Source organism: Fundulus heteroclitus, chromosome 1, assembly GCF_011125445.2.
Source record: "Fundulus heteroclitus isolate FHET01 chromosome 1, MU-UCD_Fhet_4.1, whole genome shotgun sequence".
NCBI lineage: Eukaryota > Metazoa > Chordata > Actinopteri > Cyprinodontiformes > Fundulidae > Fundulus > Fundulus heteroclitus.
This window is the reverse complement of record NC_046361.1, coordinates 22,980,573-22,998,701: the sequence shown is the minus strand read 5'-3', so window position 1 is coordinate 22,998,701 and position 18,129 is coordinate 22,980,573. Positions and strand designations below refer to the sequence as shown.

Sequence of the window (18,129 nt, the reverse complement as noted above, 5' to 3'; positions counted from 1 at the left end):
TTTACAGAACAGCACATATGGTTCAAAATCTTGAAAAGTAACATTTCAGTAAAGTTGAGACGCTGTAATTCATCTTCACCTTATAGGTCTAATTTTTTTTTCGATTAGGTTGCAGACCAAATTTTATGGATCGAACCTTGATTGTGTAATAAACAATGTTTTCATGAAAGTAAACTATGAAAGTTAAATTAATTTTAAAAAGTGCCAACTTTTGTTGCTTTGATAACAAGTAGAACTTTCTCATAATTACATGTTTTCAGAAATGTAAGTTTATGACTGAATGGAGTTTAGGGTTAGAAAAAGAAAACAATAACAGCGGCATGTAGAAAATAACAAAACATATCTGCAGAACTGTTGCAATTTGGAAGCGTAATAGAAGCAATTGACCTACAGTAAATGTCTACCAGGAATCTCAAATCACCAGACCCAGCAAGTAAGTCTTTGCTGTCTGCCACAACCTCCCAAAGATGCATCATGAAACCACAGCACACACAGAGAACATTGTGTGCTAGTATGTGTGCAGATGCTCATGTGAATTTGCATGTGTGTGCTGAGGAGAGGTTAATTGTAACTTGCCCTGTAGCTTTGCAGCTGCGGGCTCATCCTTTATTGTATCTGCGTCTCCATTTCCGATGGGACGCCCGGCTAATTGGGTTCTGCTCTGTCATTGGATGATAGATTATGGATGCTCAATGGATCCACACCTTCCATTCTTATGGGCAATCTAACCTCATATTTTGCTGACTGGAAACACGGACATGCTGGTACGAGACCTTTTTCTGCAGAAAGAAATACCAAATCAATTTGTTGTGCCAAGCTTTAGCTGCAGGGAGTAAAAAATATGCCTGTACTTTTTACATGTCACATTGTGTGACATCTGGCAACATCTAATATGACACTGTCCTTTTGAGATTAGCCTGCAGTATTAGATAAGTATGATGTAGAGCGCTGCTGAGGTTGTGTAACCAAATACCATGTTCTGGTTACTTAAAAAAGAAAACTCCCCTCGTAAGCAAAATGGAGAAAGGAACAAAAGAACAATCCTAGTTTATTTGGAAGTCAGGATTAGTTCCTGCCATATCTGTTTGCCTTTAATAAGACATGATTAAACACTGGGTGGTTGGGGAACTACTTGACTAATATGCACTGGAGGGAGATTTTGATTCTGGATGTCTTTCCTCCAAATCAGGAATGCATTTACAGAATCCCGTAAGAGCAGATTTGGAGTTAAGGCTGAATGTGCAGGATGGAAAGGATGAACAGCACTTCTGAAATTCTGCCACTATAATGAATAAACTTGAAATGCTTCGATGGTAATCTAAAGGTCTGGACCTCAGATGTCTTCGACTAATGACCCCTGTGGTCGCTTCCAGCGTCCATAATGAGTTGCGCTGGAGAGGGTAAGCTCCCTGAAGCAGTAGCTCTTCCCAGCATGGGGCAGAAATAGTTTAGAGTGAATCCCAGCTAAGACACCAACCAAGCTTCCGGATTAAGCCTCACATAAAGATAATGAGAAGATCCAACCCACAGCTCCCCCCGCCATTCCACTAATCACAGATCTATCATCCTGGAAAAGGCCATGCATACAGGCTAAAATAAATTAAAGATTAAAGCCATTAGGACATCTGTTTGGTGGGAGATTTAGGCATTTAGGGATGTAGGTTGGACGACTGGAGAAGCTCAGTGGTCTTGGTGGGCAAAACGTGGCTCAAGTGACACATGGATGCTAAATGGAGCAGCCTTGGTACACATTGAATTTTGTGTGGGTGCATTTTTCCCCCCCAGTATATGACTTTTGGAAAAATAAATCCTACAGGGGGACAAATAAAAGCTTTAACAAGAGCACAAACACAACTATTCAAAAGGAGCTGCTGGAAACATTATCAAAGCACTGTAGCTTCCTCAACCCAAAGCATCGACACCAAATGTGTGTGATGTTCAGTCACAGTTGCACCCTTCTCTCTTTATTCGTCTGGCTTTTTGTTGTTGTTGTCATGACAGGGTGTTTTTCATAGTCAGCTCCTCCATTGTGATCAGAGTGCTGAGTCTCTAATGCGATGTGGGAGCGGCCCTGGCGGCCTGGTTCTGCCCTGGGCTTTGCCGAGTGAAGGATTCATGGGAGTCGTCATTTAATCGAGGAGTTGGTGAGAAGTCAAATAAATACCAACGCCAACAGGAAAGTGAAGACTAAAACATACTTTTCACTCTCTGTCTTACGCTTCCTCCCTTTTAACTCTGATGCGAGCTGACGGCCAGTGGTTCTGTCACCAGTCACACAGCGGAGAGGATATTTCGGGAGAGTTTCAGGAAGTCGACAAGTTCCATCTTTTAAGCATGACAGAAACATTGTAGCCAGGACTATTCATAGATAAAAGGACTGTTCACACATACGGTAGCCTTTATGTTTACTGTTAAGTTACTTCAGTAGTGTTATGTGTGTTTGTTTGTGCTTGGATGTGGACTTAAAATGCTCTGCGGTCAGTCTGTAAAGACTTAATGCAGGAACCATTGCATTAGTGCAGTCTGCTTTCTACCATCCTCATCCCAAATCAAATTAGTACTCAGTGCTTTTTTTTGTGTCATCAGCACTCACATAACAGCATCCGCTCTCACGTGAATAAAAGTTGCACAGTTACGATAATTTCATTTGAAATACACCTTGTTGAAGACAGAAAGGAGACATCTGCTTACCTTGATAGATATTGGGAAAAATTATGTTACAGTTAACATTTGCATGTTTTTCCTTGTTAAGACCACAGACTTTAATGTCAACACCGAAATATGCATGACAGTGAAGTTAAATTAAAATTATGCATGATTTTCCGACCATTGTGACGAACAAAATAGTTGTGTGGAAGTTTAAAGCAATGAAAATTGATAAAACAAAATCCTGAGCTTTGAACAACCCCGGTATGACTGTTAAATCCATCATCCTAAATTGGAAAGAGAGTGGTACAGCCACAGGGCTGTCAAGAAAGGGCAAACTATACTGACAGGCTGAGGAAAGAAATAGAAGCAGCCAAAAAGCTGTTTTTTTAGAGGGAGCTGCAGAGGTACACTGCTCAGGTGGGAGCTGAAGAAAGCCATTGATGACATAAGCCCTTAGAGGTCCTATTTAAAGTTTACCACCAGTAATACAGGTTGTTCTGGTCAGCTGTCACAAAAATTCAATTCAATTCAATTCAATTTTATTTATATAGCGCCAAATCATGAAACATGTCATCTCAAGGCACTTTACAAAGTCAAGTTCAATCATATTATACAGATTGGGTCAGATTATACAGATTGGTCAAAAATTTCCTATATAAGGAAACCAGTTGATTGCATCAAAGTCCCGACAAGCAGCATTCACTCCTGGGGAACCGTAGAGCCACAGGAAGAGTCATCTGCATTGTACATGGCTTTGCTGCAATCCCTCATACTGAGCAAGCATGAAGCGACAGTGGGAAGAAAAACCACTCATTAACGGGAAAAAAAAACCTCCGGCAGAACCGGGCTCAGTATGAACGGTCATCTGCCTCGACCGACTGGGGTTACAGAAGACAGAACAGAGACACAACAAGAGAAACAAAAAAGCACAGAAGCACACATTGATCTAGTAATCTGTTCTACATTAGATGGTAGTAGCAGGTGAGCCGTCTTCTCTGGATGATGTCACAGTTAACAGAACGCCAGACCAGGTGTACCTACTATGAAGAGAAAAGAGAGAGAACAGAAAGTTAAAGCAGAAATGACAACACATAATGCATAATTGAAGAACAGTAGAACTCAATATAGTGAGAAAATTAGATCCTGATATACTCCAGTAACCTAAGCCTATAGCAGTAAAACTATAAAAGGTAGCTGAGAGTAACATGAGTCACTAGTTATAATTTTTGTCAAAAAGAAAAGTTTTAAGCCTAGTCTTAAAAGTAGACAGGGTGTCTGCCTCACGGACCAAAAAATTGAACAGTGAAACACGGTAGTGAAAGAATCATGCTCTAGGGAAGGTTTTGCTCAGCAGAAACAAGAAGTTTGGCAGAGCAATTGTGATATAAACCTGAAACATGCTCAAAAAGACTTGAGACTTGAAGGCTCACCTGCCAGAAGGACGACAACTTTAAAAACACAGTCAGAGCTGAAAGGGAATGGTTTAGATCAAATCAAATCATGTAAATGCATTGGAACAGTCCAGACAAAATGCAGATCTAAATCTAATTGAGAATTTGTAGAAAGACTTGATTTTCCCAGACGTTCTCCATTCAATTTGACTGAGCATTTTGCATTAAAGCTGTGGGGTTAAAAGCGAATTTGTTAAGTGAAAACACTGAAGCAACAACTCAAGACATCAGGCTAGAAGGGGCATAAGGGAAACAAAGTCGGTGTTTTGGTCTGACCATGATGAAGTTCTTACCTTTGTCTGTGCAAGACAGCCTACAAAGCTGACTCAGTTACCAGTTTTGTCACCAGGAAGGAACAAGAACACACCCAAACATTGTCACACATGTGCTATGCCTGGGGTTGTCTGTCTATTCAGCATCCTACTGTGCTTTTGCATGGATCTGTTTGTGAAAATATGTAATTATACTATGGATGCATTTAGATGCATATTTTGTGTGTTAATATGCAGCTTGTTCATGTTGGAGTTCTGACTTTTCATCTACAGCGATTTGAAAATCATTAGCCCCCTTAAGGAGTTCCTCTCCTTTCATGTTTTGGGCACATTTAAATGTTTCAGACTATCAGACAATTTTGAATATCAGAAAATCAGAGTAAATATAAAAAGTAGTTTTAAATGATAATTTAATTTATTAAAGGTGCCATGACATCCCAGTATAAAGCATTTAATGTAGTTGGTATTGCTGCATATGTAAATTCTCCAAAGAATTTCATTAAAAAAATAACGTCAGCTTGTTGTTTAGTCAGGCCAAATGTCCCTCCTCAGTAAAAGGGTTGGATGCGGTAATGATATGCAACTTACCTAACTGACTTCACTCTAATTGGCAACAACCATGTTAGGAAAACCGGTCAAGAAAACAAAAGAGATCGTGGTTGACTTTAGGAAAAATCAGCCAAGTCACAGACCCCTCCTCATCAATGCCATCACACTGGAGCAAGTCAACAAGATCAAATTCCTGGGGGTGCAGATCACAGACACTTTGACCTGATCCATCCACACCTCTTCTCTTGTGAAGAGAGCACAGCAATGTCGGATGGGAAGAGCAAACCTCCCCCTTCCCATCCTCGCCAATTTCTGCAGAGGGAGAATAGAAAGCGTAATGAGCAGCTGCATCGCTCTCTGCTTTGGGGCCTGCAACACATCAAACTGGAAATGTGTTCCCTCCTTCCATAAAAGTAGTTGCAGACATGCCTCAGAAACCAATAAGTCTACATTGGACTTTCGTGACTAAATGAGATGTACTTTCTGGCTGAGCTTGGTATGGTCTTGACCTTCTTCTCGTGAAAGTAAACTTGTCTTAAGTCATTTAAAGCTTCCTTATCTAAACCCCTCCCATAAGCGGATAGCGCAGTAGGTTTTAAGCGGATAGATCATTAGTTAAGGAGATATCCGTGTGTCTCAAGTGTAGATGCTGGTGTTTGTGTCCACATTTGGAGGGCCAGGCCTTGGCACAGGTATAGATTGGTCTGCGGGGATCCAAATTTAAAGCTTTAAACAGAGGATTTGTTTTTTTTGCATGTAGGATTCTTGATCTGCACATCTTGTTTATAACTGGCCAAAAACTCTGCAGCTGCGCTTCTCAGGCTCCTGGAGAAGCATTTCCAATTTTAAATGGATTCCACATTCCCTGGCTCTCGGTATATTTTCCTCCTCACAAACATGTACACACTTAAACCCACTTTCATTGCTCGACCTCTGCATTATTTATTGCCAAGAACTGTTAAGATTTAATGTATACAAATGCGCTTGATCGTTCTGATGCGCTCGTTATCTGGTCTCGTTGCATATCAGCCGCGATCGTCAAGCGCTCTAATATCCTGTTTCGACATCTCGCTGTGGCAGAGGAACTTCCGAGTGTGTGTTTGCGTGTGGATGTCCATTTGGTGAGTGTTTGCTGGCCCCCTCCAGATGCACAGGAATGGCTGTATTTTGTAATGCTTCCTGTTTTGCAAGCTGTCTGAGGTCAACTGACAGCTGCGATGCTGGGCTGAGCAGAGTCAAAACACAGACAAATAGAAAAGCAGGAAGCATGACAATTTTAACTAACAGATCTTGTCATACAAGAAAAAACAAACGATGACTGGATGCATCATAGCTGTTGACTGTCATTTGGAGGCATAGCAACAAAAGCAACACCATGTTTTTTGTGTGTCACTGGTCGGTAATGCTGTAGTGATATTTTTTTTTTTTGTAGTTCAAAAACTATTACTTCCCATGTGACAAATTTAGAGAACAACATCGATGGAGGTTCAGGTGTTTTTAGAGCGAAGCAGAGGTGCAGCCATCTATCATGCAATAAGGCTGCTGTAGCCTGAGGACGGTTGCGGCGACTCCAACATATGTGCACACATGTGGACAGGACGTGGACAGATGAACTCCAGAGGGAAGGAGGGAGAGAATAGAAATGGGGGTCATTACTCATCCTTTCATTCATATTCAAGAAAAAAAAACTATCTTTCCGATGAGGCACCCACACCCGTGTTCCTGACTAGGCAAGAAAATGTCATGCCACAAAAAAATTGAGTGGTCTCACAAGGTCAGAAGCCATTAGTACATCTTTGGGGAGTTTGTTTCTAATGGAGAAGAGATTCAAGTGAAACCAGAGGAAACCAAGGAGTCACTTTCTCCTTTTTACTGTCCCACATACTCTGTCTTGTGGCCACAAAATGCAGCATTTTTATCTCTTTCTACTTCCTATGGGCTTCACAAATGCCACAACAAACTGAGATGGGATGTCTTTCCCAATGCATGTTTTTTTTTTACGCTGGGAACCAGGCTCCCTGAAAAACACAGCTACATATAACTGCTATTGGTGTACTGCTTGGGACATAGCATTGGCCAAAGAGGCGTACAACCACATTTTGCAAGAGAATGAAAACCAGCGCATTTGTACATGGACAGTGGGCAAACGTGTATTAAAGGCCATGCACATTATTTCATTGATCTATGAATCTGGGTTTTTCCCCCTTTTTTCCCCACCAGTCTGAATGTTTTTCCTCCTTTGCAATGGCGTTCACAGTTAAACAAGAGATTAATGACTACTGCAGCTCCCCGCTGGTGTGAAGTGACCTGCTCCACTGTGGTCAGATATGAGAATCATAATAGCATTCTTAACCTAGTTTGGACAGTGTTGGAGCAGAAACAACAGATTCGACAAAACATTTGTCTCTGTCAAGTTTTTAAATAGATTTGTTTTGCCATCATATGCAATAAATCAAATCTGCAGTGTGAATTTTTTTTCTTTTAATAATGTATAGTATATATAAATTGCTATGCCTTTATTTTAGGCTTATACAGCAATTTTTCTTTTTGATGCGTTTGAGTTAAGAAAAGACATTGTTTTTTTTATTTTATTTGTTCTGCTAAAACATCTGTGCTGTCTGCTCACTATGCATGAACTGCCTGAACTGGAGCCTTATCCATGATAAAAACAGATTATTGAGTGATGGACATATTTAATAACCCAATCCCATATATTTTCCTACACCTGAAAATACAGATATCGCAAAGTGTATTCTTTCAAAACATCAAATACAGCACCGTGTTTCTATCATTTACAATAAATGTGAGAAAGAAAATGTTTGTTTATTTTTGTGAAGTTTGCACAAAATTGCAGCACAGTATGAACAAAGAAAGTAATTAAGAATCATTTATTTTAGGCTTTTAGGCTATTTATAGACATATTAAATGTTTGTCCAAATGGGAATAAACAGACCAATCTGCTTGCCGTAATTTACACGTGAAAAACACGCTCCTTCTCTTTACAGCTGAAAGACGGATGGGTGTTTTGAAATGTTACCTGTTACTTGGGTTTGTTTTCATTTATCTCTCTTTTGTCGGAGAGCATTCTTCCATTAGGGTGCACAGACAGCCCTGGAGATCCTGCATGCACTTACAAGGGCACTCTCACTGCAACATGCTAACTCTCATTCGAACAGTCTGAGCTGTCCATTAAGAAAGGTGCCTAAGCAGTTTTCTGGGCTTTTATGGAGGGTGCTTGAGCGTGCGTCCTGAAGAGACAGGTGGAGACACTGCACACAAATGCTTCCGCACAACAGAGAGACAACAGAGAGTTTAAACCAGATCAGTATAAATCATCTACACCCCAGGGGAGCTGCCAGGACTTGACAGGGATATTTGCATCCCTAATTCCCTCACCAGCATCCTCCTTACCCCCCCCCCCCCCTCCTATGTGCCAGCTGGGGCCACCGGGGCCAGGGCATGGGCGGGACAGGAAGTGTGTCACAGACATGCAATCACGAACACACACGCTTGCATTTACGCCCAAATCTCACACATACACAACGAACCGTATCCAATCCGTTTGACGGCATTGTTAAGCAAAGCTCCCGTTCAGAGTAATTACCGTTGCACAATTAATGCCTACATGCGTGTCACACTTTGTCTGGGGTTGCATGTATTAGAGATTTTTTTTTTGTTCCAGACAAATCTCTGTGTGATCACATTATTATCAGCTCGGAACATTTTTAAGCCGTTTAGTGTTTTTTTTTTTTTTTTTTTTTTATCGCTTGAATTTCCACTGTGTGCTTTAGCCTCTGTCACATGTGCACCTTCCTTTTAAAAGAGTGATGTACTATTTTTGGAGTTTTACTTATTTTTTTGGGGGTTATCTGATATTTGCAGCACATGTTTGTGTACGTGTATGTTTTAGTTGCAGGTTTGCATCATAAGGGTATGGTTGTGTATCTTTTGTTGTCGGTGTGCAGCCTAATCAATTTTATTAGTATTTTTTTTTATCTTTTACATTTGGTTCAAGTATCTGTCTGATTGTCTGTATCTTTGAGAGGGAGTGGACCAACTATTCATATACAAATATGTCCATGAGTTGGAGGGCAGCTGTTGTTCAGATTGACACCTTCACCACCTCATTATTCACCCTCCCCTCTCATTAGGATGACCTCTCTCTCTATTCTCTCTCTATTAGCCACCTGGACTTCTTCACGGGAGTCTCATTTAACGTTGAATGGCAAAACATTTTCCAGTTTTGAAGCTGCAGTCGCAAAAGCTCCATCACATCTCAGTTTGCATAACATCTTAGGAAAATGCTCAACCTTCTGGTCATACCAACAAAGCACGTAGAAAGCAAATGGAAAGAGTCCATTCTTGCATCAAAATTCACAGTAATGATTATGAGGTCAGGGAAAGAAAGTCAATACAAGAGGTCTTGCTCGTGTTGTTTGGCCTAAACAGCATGACATACATTTTTTTGTGATTAAAATCCTAAAAGATTTGGTGTCATCCATCTACTGAGAGCAACTAGGAGTAAAGGAGAAGTTTGAGTTTGAGACAATCGGCAATGTGGTTTAGCCAGAAAAAAGGTGACCGTCATCAGCATAGAAATGACAGAAAATATGTTTCCTGAAAATATTACAAAGCTGTAGCCGGTACAGAAAAAAAAGGGGGAAAAAAGAAACCCAGGGGAGGTCAGCAGAGGTGGAGATAAAACAATTTATGGCAACATAAATACTTCTGAGCGTTTGGACCTAAACCATTGGGATTCTTACTTATCAATCCAGTTTAATAATTAGGACCTAATAATTGTAAATTACTGGTGTAAGACCATATGTAAATTAAAAATCCCTATTAAGCAATGAATGTGGAAATGACGGACACGTTTCATTTATTTTGCAGCATGACATTTTCTTTTGTTTAGGCTTTTTTCTGCACTTGTTTGGGAGCCAGCTGGCTTGAACTAATAGCTTATTGAACTCAACCTCGGGGATAAACAGGCTGTCTTGTGTCTGACCTTCATAATACTTCTGTTTCCACCAACTCCTTTCATATTATCAGACTCTGGAGAGTTGAAGCAAGCGGAGGTGAAGGTCAAATGATGCAGCAGAGGTGTTCTGCTTAATTACTACCTAAAAGTTATGTTTTTTTTTCTCTGATGATGCATGTAATAAAGAGTACTGGGTATTTTGCAGTAGTATTAAAATGTTCTTGATAATATACATACTATATAAATATACCACAAAACCTTTCATTATGAAAAATGAGTGTGTAGACATTTGGACAGAGTTATTGCTTTATAACTGTGCGATAGCATTTGATCAGTAGTATTTTAATGGCTTTACTTTATTAACGTTTAATAGTTTTATCCAATCCATTCCTGATCGGGGTAGTATGAGGACAGGCGAATGTAACCCCTGTTTCCTGAGGGTATTTTATTTTTTGGGCCAACTTCCTTCTGAGGTTGCTTCCTATATAACCTTATATTAACAAAGCCTTGTGATGGCTCAACAGAAGCTATGTGGCTCCATCTGAGCAGATTGTAACTGATTTGAAAGGGGTGACACGAAAGCCAATGTGTCTACTGATGGGTTTATGTGAGGATAACTTCTGGTTTACTCTACTATGGATAAAAGGGGGTAAAGGTTAAGCATGCTAGTTAGTAGTTATTTGCTAATTTGTTTCATTTTAAATCTGGACTGGATAGGAGATTTGTTTTTTGGGGATTTTTTGCGGCTCTAGTGGATCGCTTTTTCCGAAAATAGGCTGACAGGAAGTGGGGTGGAAGAGGGGGAGAGACCTGCGGCAAAGGACCGTGGGTCGGATTCGAACCCAGGTTGACCGCGCCAAGGACCAAGGCCTCCGTATATGGGTCGCGATACCCGCTGCGCCACAAGCACGCCCAAGGATAGGAGATTTTACTTGGTGATATTCACACAATAATTTTTTTATTAATGTCACCTAAATATTCTAAAACATTAAAGGGGATAAAATATTTCCTTCAAATATGTCTTCTAAATGATTCATCCTTTCCTGTTCCATGTTAAAAAGTTAAGAACCCTTTCACTTTGCAGGATGTGGGTCGTTCCAAATGGATGTTCATCTGCATGGGATCATTTAAGAACTTTTCATTTTGAGATATTCCTACCAGGCTGTCAGAGAGGGACTGAATTTGCTACTTTTAAAACCACTCTGCTACTTAAATAAAGGGATAATACATAGCATACCTGGGATACAGTTTTCCTTACATAGTGTTTGTTCAATTTCTATCTGATGACTGACGGATTTTTTAAAATCCATCATAAGATATACTGTAATACATGTACAAGAGAACTTTTATTTTATTTATTTTTTAAATGGAAGTTCCAGTCCTCCCAATTTTTTTTGGCTTTTGTAAAGTTTTTAAACTAATGCCTAGAGATTTAGATCAAATCAAAACAGTTTATTTATATAGCGCCAATTCACAACACATGTCATCTCAAGACAATTGAGAGAGTCAGTTCAGTCAAATTATGCAGACATATTCGTCAAAGGTTTTCTATCTACTGAAATCCACCAGACTGCATTGAGTCATTGACGCCTGCATTGGTTCGTTTACTTTGCATCCATCCATCCATCCATCCATCCATCCATCCATCCATCCATCCATCCATCCATCCATCCATTTTCCTTCACGCTTATCCTTGTTGGGCTCGCGAAGGGTGCTGGTGCCTATCTCCAGCTGTCAATGGGCGAGAGGCGGGGTACACCCTGGACAGGTCTCGTTGACTTTGCAGCAATCTGTATTTTGATATGATAGAAGCAGAAATTTTGAACCAATTCTAGTGGTTTAACTGGTAATATAGAAAATATCTAATTTATTTTAGGAAAGACTACAATCTTAATTGCAGACACTCTTCCCATGAGTGAGAAAGGAAGAGTAAACCAGTGTCTTCTATTAATTTAAGTAACCAGATATAATTTAATTGTGTCAGCCTGTTAAAAAATATCAACACGGTTCCAATCTGTAAAGGATCAGTTGGAGCGAGATGAATATGAGGGGTGATGAAAAAGACATTTGATTTGTTCTAAGCGATAGAGCAGTCTGAAATTGTTGGAAACTTGTTTATTAGGGTTATCACCTGTATATGAGAGGGATCTGCATTTACCAGAAAGAGCAACGCATCATCTAACCAAATATACAACGTTTGTGGTTAGCTGTTTGGTTTCCATAAACATTGTTGATTTGAAAAATTGTAGCTGCCAGTGGTTCAATGTCTATAGCGAACAGTGAGAGGAAGAGTGGAAAGCTCTGTATGGTGCCTTTTTCAAGCTTGAAGCTCTGAGAAATCCAGATATTTGTTTTCACACAAGGGTTTATTGGGTAAACCATAATCTTATAATCTGATCCTTGTAATCTGGTCCAACATCTTGTGGATGATATTAAGATCTGCATTTATAAGTGATATTGGGTGGGGCTCAGTGGAAGAGAGGGATGTTTATAGGCTTGAGGATAAGATTTATGGTAACACAATTCCTATTGGAGAGAGAGTGAATTTATATTACCATGCCCTGGAAGGTGGGGGCCAGAAGAGGCCAAAAAGTATTTACAATACAATTCTGCTGGGAAGCCATCAAATGCTGGAGCTTTGTGACTAGGCTTCATGGATTTTAGCTGCCGCTAAAGGTAGCTCCAGAACCTTTTTTTTTTTGGTTGTTGTTGTTGTTGTTGTTGCTCATTAAACTTAGAATGATAAACTTTGTTTAAAACAGAAATACCTTTATGGTCCCTTGATTGGGAAATTCAGAATATATCTATGTCAAAATTAAAGTAATCAATATTGTCTTAGTGTACATTTTTGTAAAAATGTCTAAAAATGTTATTAACGTATTTGTCGGACTATAAATCGCTCTGGAATATAAATCGCATCAATCAAAAATGCGTCATAAAGAGGAAAAAACATATATAAGTCGCACCAGACTATAAGTCGCAGGAATGGCTAAACAATTAATAAACGTGTCAGTTATAGTCCGAAAAAACCTGGTATTTTCTATAGGTTCATTAGTTGGTTAGTATATTATAACCCTAACCCTAACAAAAAGAATCTGAAAAGAATGTTTGTGTGTTTGTATTCACCCGCTATATAAAACACAGTCCAACCACCACAGGCCATGTAGGGGAAGCATTGGGAAGAATGTGTTATAAGGATGTGTAAATATCATACAATGGTTCACTGAAAATACTTTATGCACATATTTTTTTGTTTTCTTTCCTCATGTTTATTAGGTATGCCATATTTGGTATTGTGTCACATCCTTCTCTTATAACCTGTGATGGTTAATTTTTTGCAGATCCAGAGTCCCAACGGAAAAGGACGGTGCAAAATGTGCTGGACCTTCGTCAGAACCTGGAGGAAACCATGACCAGCTTAAGAGGGGTTCAGATCAGCCATAGGTCAGCCACACACACAAGCATGCACATCCTTGTTTAAAATACAAAATGCCTTGAGCTCTATAGACTTCCACTAATTTTGAAGCTTTTTTTTTTTTGGCCTAACCTTTACACTCACCCTAACCCTTACCAGTTTATATCTAACCCAAACCGAAACCTAATAGACACCTTAGTGCTAAACCTAACCCCTAGCCCAAAAAAAGTGAGGACCAAAAACAGATCTTCACTTTATCTCACTTTACTAGTAAAATTAGCAAAAAAATGAAATTACAAGAATGCCAAAACTTAAGCACACTCCAGAATCTTTATTGACATTTCAGCCTGTATGTTGGACGAGGCCTGCAAACAGCCTGTGGGAACTCAGATCAATATCCGTCTCCCTGTTTGACCTGTAGCTGTTAGTCTGTCACCCTCATCAGGTTCTTGTTTGCATTGTCAATACAAAACCAGATTAATTGATACCTGACCTCAAAGCAAGTCTTCTTTTGAATGGTTAAAACTGTTGTATCCGGACAAGCGGTGATGACTTGACACATAGAATTTAAGCGTGTTGGGATGTCCTCTCCCTTCCTTTGCTTCCGGCACCGGTTAGTTGCGTTTAATGTGTCCTTGTCCTTGAGAGCTTCTCTTCCATCCATCCGTCTTTGCATTCCCCCACCACGCGCCCTATCCCTGTCCCTCAGCGAGAGCGCTCCACACGCAGAGCAACTCAGCAGATGGTTCCCTGCTGGAATACATTTCCTCTGCCGTTCGTACTTTATTGTACTGTAATAACCTTGTGTCAGCAAAGACTGATTTTGCTTTAAGGCCCAAAGTCTGTCTCTCTGCCTCATCTGCAAATAGGATGTCATATATCCAGAGTGAGTTGGAGATTTCCATTCTTTAAACAAAAGGATTCCCCAAAAAGCCATTTATTCTTTATCTCCTATACTGTTTCCATATAACACAGAGAAAAGCTGTGAAATTCCCGTCTTAACAAGAGGGGCACACTTCTTTCTCTTGATGACAGTTCTTGGCCTTGAGGCCTTTCATTCAGAGATTTCAGTATTCCCTGTGAGAACGTTTCTGCATCCCGAAGACAAGATTTATTTTAGTGAAGCTGGTGAATGCAAACACTGTGACACAGTGTGAGCGCTTGTAGCATTCAATATGCTAATTCCCATCATTCTCAGTCCAGGCGCTAAGCAGTGCTGTGCTGTGCTGTGCTACTTTGGCGCGCGGGACTCGTGAGATTTTAGTGATCCTCATGTTTGTAGACACATACAAATGTTCCCCGGCATTAAATGATAATGCTACAGCATGTAGTTTCCGCACTCAGTGTGGAACAACATAAAAGCATTTTTACTGGCATGAAAGTAGCGTGTAGAACTATATATACTAGCATACACACATGCACATCCCAAATAATCCCTTAGCCTTTTAAAACCAAGACAAAGCATGTTAAAGTTAGACCTCAGTGAGAAGAGGGTACATCACATGGGGTTGAAGAGATATGTTCATTGTTGGTGGTAGAGGTTTCTATTTAAATGTAATGAGTTTAAGCTACATAAAATTATATCGCCATTCATAAATTAATCAATCTCATAACTGCTAAAAGTTCATTTGAAGAGTAAATGCTTCCTTTGCAAGCAAGGAGGCGCCATACTATAGGCTCTTGCTGTTTCACCTTTTAAACAGCCGGATTAGATCTCTTGGTCAAGCGTTCAACTCTCAGTTCAGCTGACAGCTTGGTACACCACTGTCTGTAAAGCTCTAGATCACAGGTGTCAAACTCAAGGCCCGCGGGCCGAATCCGGCCCGTCAAGGTAAATTATCTGGCCCTCAAGAGCCAAAGAAAAAGGCACTTCATGTCATAAAGTAGAGGCATATATCCTTTTAAAGTGTATAAAGTGGCTAAAACTGTGCCTCCTGTAAGTGTAACTCACCCCAATACCAACTTTTTTTTGCAGATAAACTGTATAAATTGGGCCTAAGGTTGCTACTTTTATGTTACTGTGCATTTTTTATATTTCTATGTGAACTGGGATGAAATTATGAAATGAAAAGTATCGTCTGTACACGTGCAACCGGCCCTTTTAGTGACTTCATGACGCCAAAGTGGTCCTATATAGAAATGAGTTTGACACCCCTGCTCTAGATGATCCCAGGTTTTGCATCATAATGAAACTCAGTTGTTAAAATAAATAATTGAAACCTCTTACATAAATTGTACAATTCAATTCAATTAAATCTTATTTATATAGCGCCAATTCATGTAACATGTCATTTCGAGGCACTTTACAAAGTCAAAATCAATCATATTATACAGATTGGTCAAAAATGTCCTATATAAGGGAACCAGTTGATTGCATCAAAGTCCCGACAAGCAGGATTCACTCCTGGAGAAGCGTAGAGCCACAGGGAGAGTCGTCAGCATTGTCCATGGCTTTGCAGCAATCCCTCATACTGAGAAAGCATGAAGCGACAGTGGAAAGAAAAACCACCCATTAGCAGGAAGGAAAAACCTCCAGTTCCGGCTCAGTATGAACGGTCATCTGCCTCGACCGACTGGGGTTACAGAAGACAGAGCAGAAACACAACAAGACAGACAAAAAAGCACAGAAGCACACATTGATCTAGTAATCTGTTCTACATTAAATGGTAATAGCGGGTGATCCGTCTTCTCTGGATGATGTCACAGTTAACAGAACGTCAGACCAGGTGTACCTTCTATGAAGAAAAAAGAGAGAGAGCAAAAAGTTAAAAGCTTAAATAACAACAGTCATTTCAATAATTACACAAAACATCCGATGAAAGAACATTTACCATGACAGAACTCGAGGAAGTGGCCGCCACTCCTCAGTCCAGAAGAGCAGCAAACACGGATAGGTTGTGTGTTGATTTCCCTCATCTCAGTCTCACAGAAGACTTCATATCCAAAGATTGATGAGTCAGGAGAATGGTGATCATTTAATCAGACCAGGCCTGGGTAAAACATGTCGGAACAGGTAAGACAGTGTATGTATATCTTAGAAATGTTTTGCTTTAGGGGACCATAAAGACTGTTCTAAGCTCCATGAGCAATTACGTCAGTGTATAATTTTAGCTTTTTTTCTCACTCTATAAGAGAAGTTTACAAATGCACTACCTGGCGACAGGGTAGAAAACAGCCTAGCAAGGTTGTATACTCATAATGTGTTGAGGTCCGGCTGCCACCAGGATAGATAAGAATATGCGTTAACTAAAACCCACGGTTGTACCAGACTATTTGGAGCGATCCCAAGAAAGACTGTTCTGGAGGTCAAAGTTCACATCCAAGGTGGCTGTGCATTGTTACACTGAAGAAAATCAGCATGACTTTTTACCATTTTGCTTGTTTTCCCATTCCGCAGCTGCGTCGAGGGGACCATCAACTACGACAGCGATGAAGCCGCCGCCTTCTCAGTCTCCAGCTTCTCCAATCGTTCCTCCCCTCTGTCGTGGCGCCACGGTCAAGCGAGCCCCCGTCTGCAGGCCGGCGATGCCCCATCCACAGGTAGCGCCCCGACAGACGTTCCCCTCCGCGTCAGCCACACCTCGCGTATCCGCCTCATCGAAGACTTGGAGGATCCATCCCTCCTGAAGGGAGATTACCTCAGCGACAGTGATCTTGGGGTGAAGAATCCAAATGATGACTACGAGGATGACGGCGATGATGATGATGATGATGATATTGATGATCTGGGGAATGGGTGAGTGTGTGCTTTAATTAAAAAAGGCTGTTTTTAACCCCACCTCTATAATTTGACCATAAATAATGATGCAGGAACACATCATTACATCTGTGATTGATCACAGTCCCAACACCCGCAACCTTGCCTGTTTGTCATATTAGCTCTTAACCCCTCAAGTTTGAGAGCAGCTCTCTGGCACCATCAGGGAACGCTGTCTCTATAATCGTGGCCCCATGCAGAGAGTCTCCCATCATTGAGGTTGCTAGTGTTGTCAACAGGTTTCAACATGAAGGAACCCACTGAACAAGCTAGAATACAGAAGTATTTGCATAATTGGTAACTAGTTCAAATCCACGAAGAAATAAAAAAAAAATCTGACCCATTCCAAGAGAGATTTGTTTTGTAGCTGCCATGAAATCTTTACACCAAAGTATTTAATCACGAGAACGTCAAGAAGAAGAAGAACAAGGGGGAAAAAAAACAAGCTTATTTATTTTTTTATTAGTATGTTGGCTAAAATGTTTCTGTTTTTGGAGCTCTTTATCGTTTCTTTGTTTATAGCAAGACCAAAATAAATGAGATGAAAATAGTAAAAAAAAAATAATTAGTTGAACCAAAAGAGAAAAAGGAACAATCCTGGTTAGGTTAATCTGTGTTGATATGTTTGTCTGAATGTTATTGATTGCAGTAACATGGCAACCCAAGACAGTTGTTGCTAGTGAACACAAGTTGTTTCTTTAATAAGAGCTGATCCTTCAGCATAGGTCACAAGAGGACAAATCAGCATGATAGCAGCTCTTGTTCACAGTTCTAACTGTAACATATTAACAAGAATTAGAACAATGTCTCCATCCGTACTGCGCCACTCGGAGACATTTTGTCCACCTTTCAGCTTTATCCACATGCTTCATAATAGCTAGAGGCTGAAAGCTTAAAAGGATAAAACAGAGTGACTTTTCTGTAATACAACGAGACTTACTGCTTCAATTTGCCTATTAAACGATGAAATGTCCCCAAGGTTGGTATGAAATGATGTCCTGTGCCAGAAATTGCTGGGTTTGAAATAACAAAGACTGGAAATATTTTAAATGTAAGGG

The 18,129-nt window shown here is 40.2% G+C and overlaps 1 protein-coding gene across 3 annotated transcripts in view; it reads left to right on the top strand.

Moving 5' to 3' along the window:
* Window positions 1-18,129, top strand: part of LOC105920760 (neuron navigator 1) — a 111,055-nt gene that overhangs the window by 31,093 nt on the left and 61,833 nt on the right. For all 3 annotated transcript variants that reach the window (XM_021312881.2, XM_036137999.1, XM_012856401.3), the window contains exons 6-7: window positions 13,241-13,343; window positions 16,712-17,050. In XM_021312881.2, the coding sequence (XP_021168556.2) occupies window positions 13,241-13,343; window positions 16,712-17,050 (442 nt within the window). The remainder of the gene's footprint in view (window positions 1-13,240; window positions 13,344-16,711; window positions 17,051-18,129) is intronic.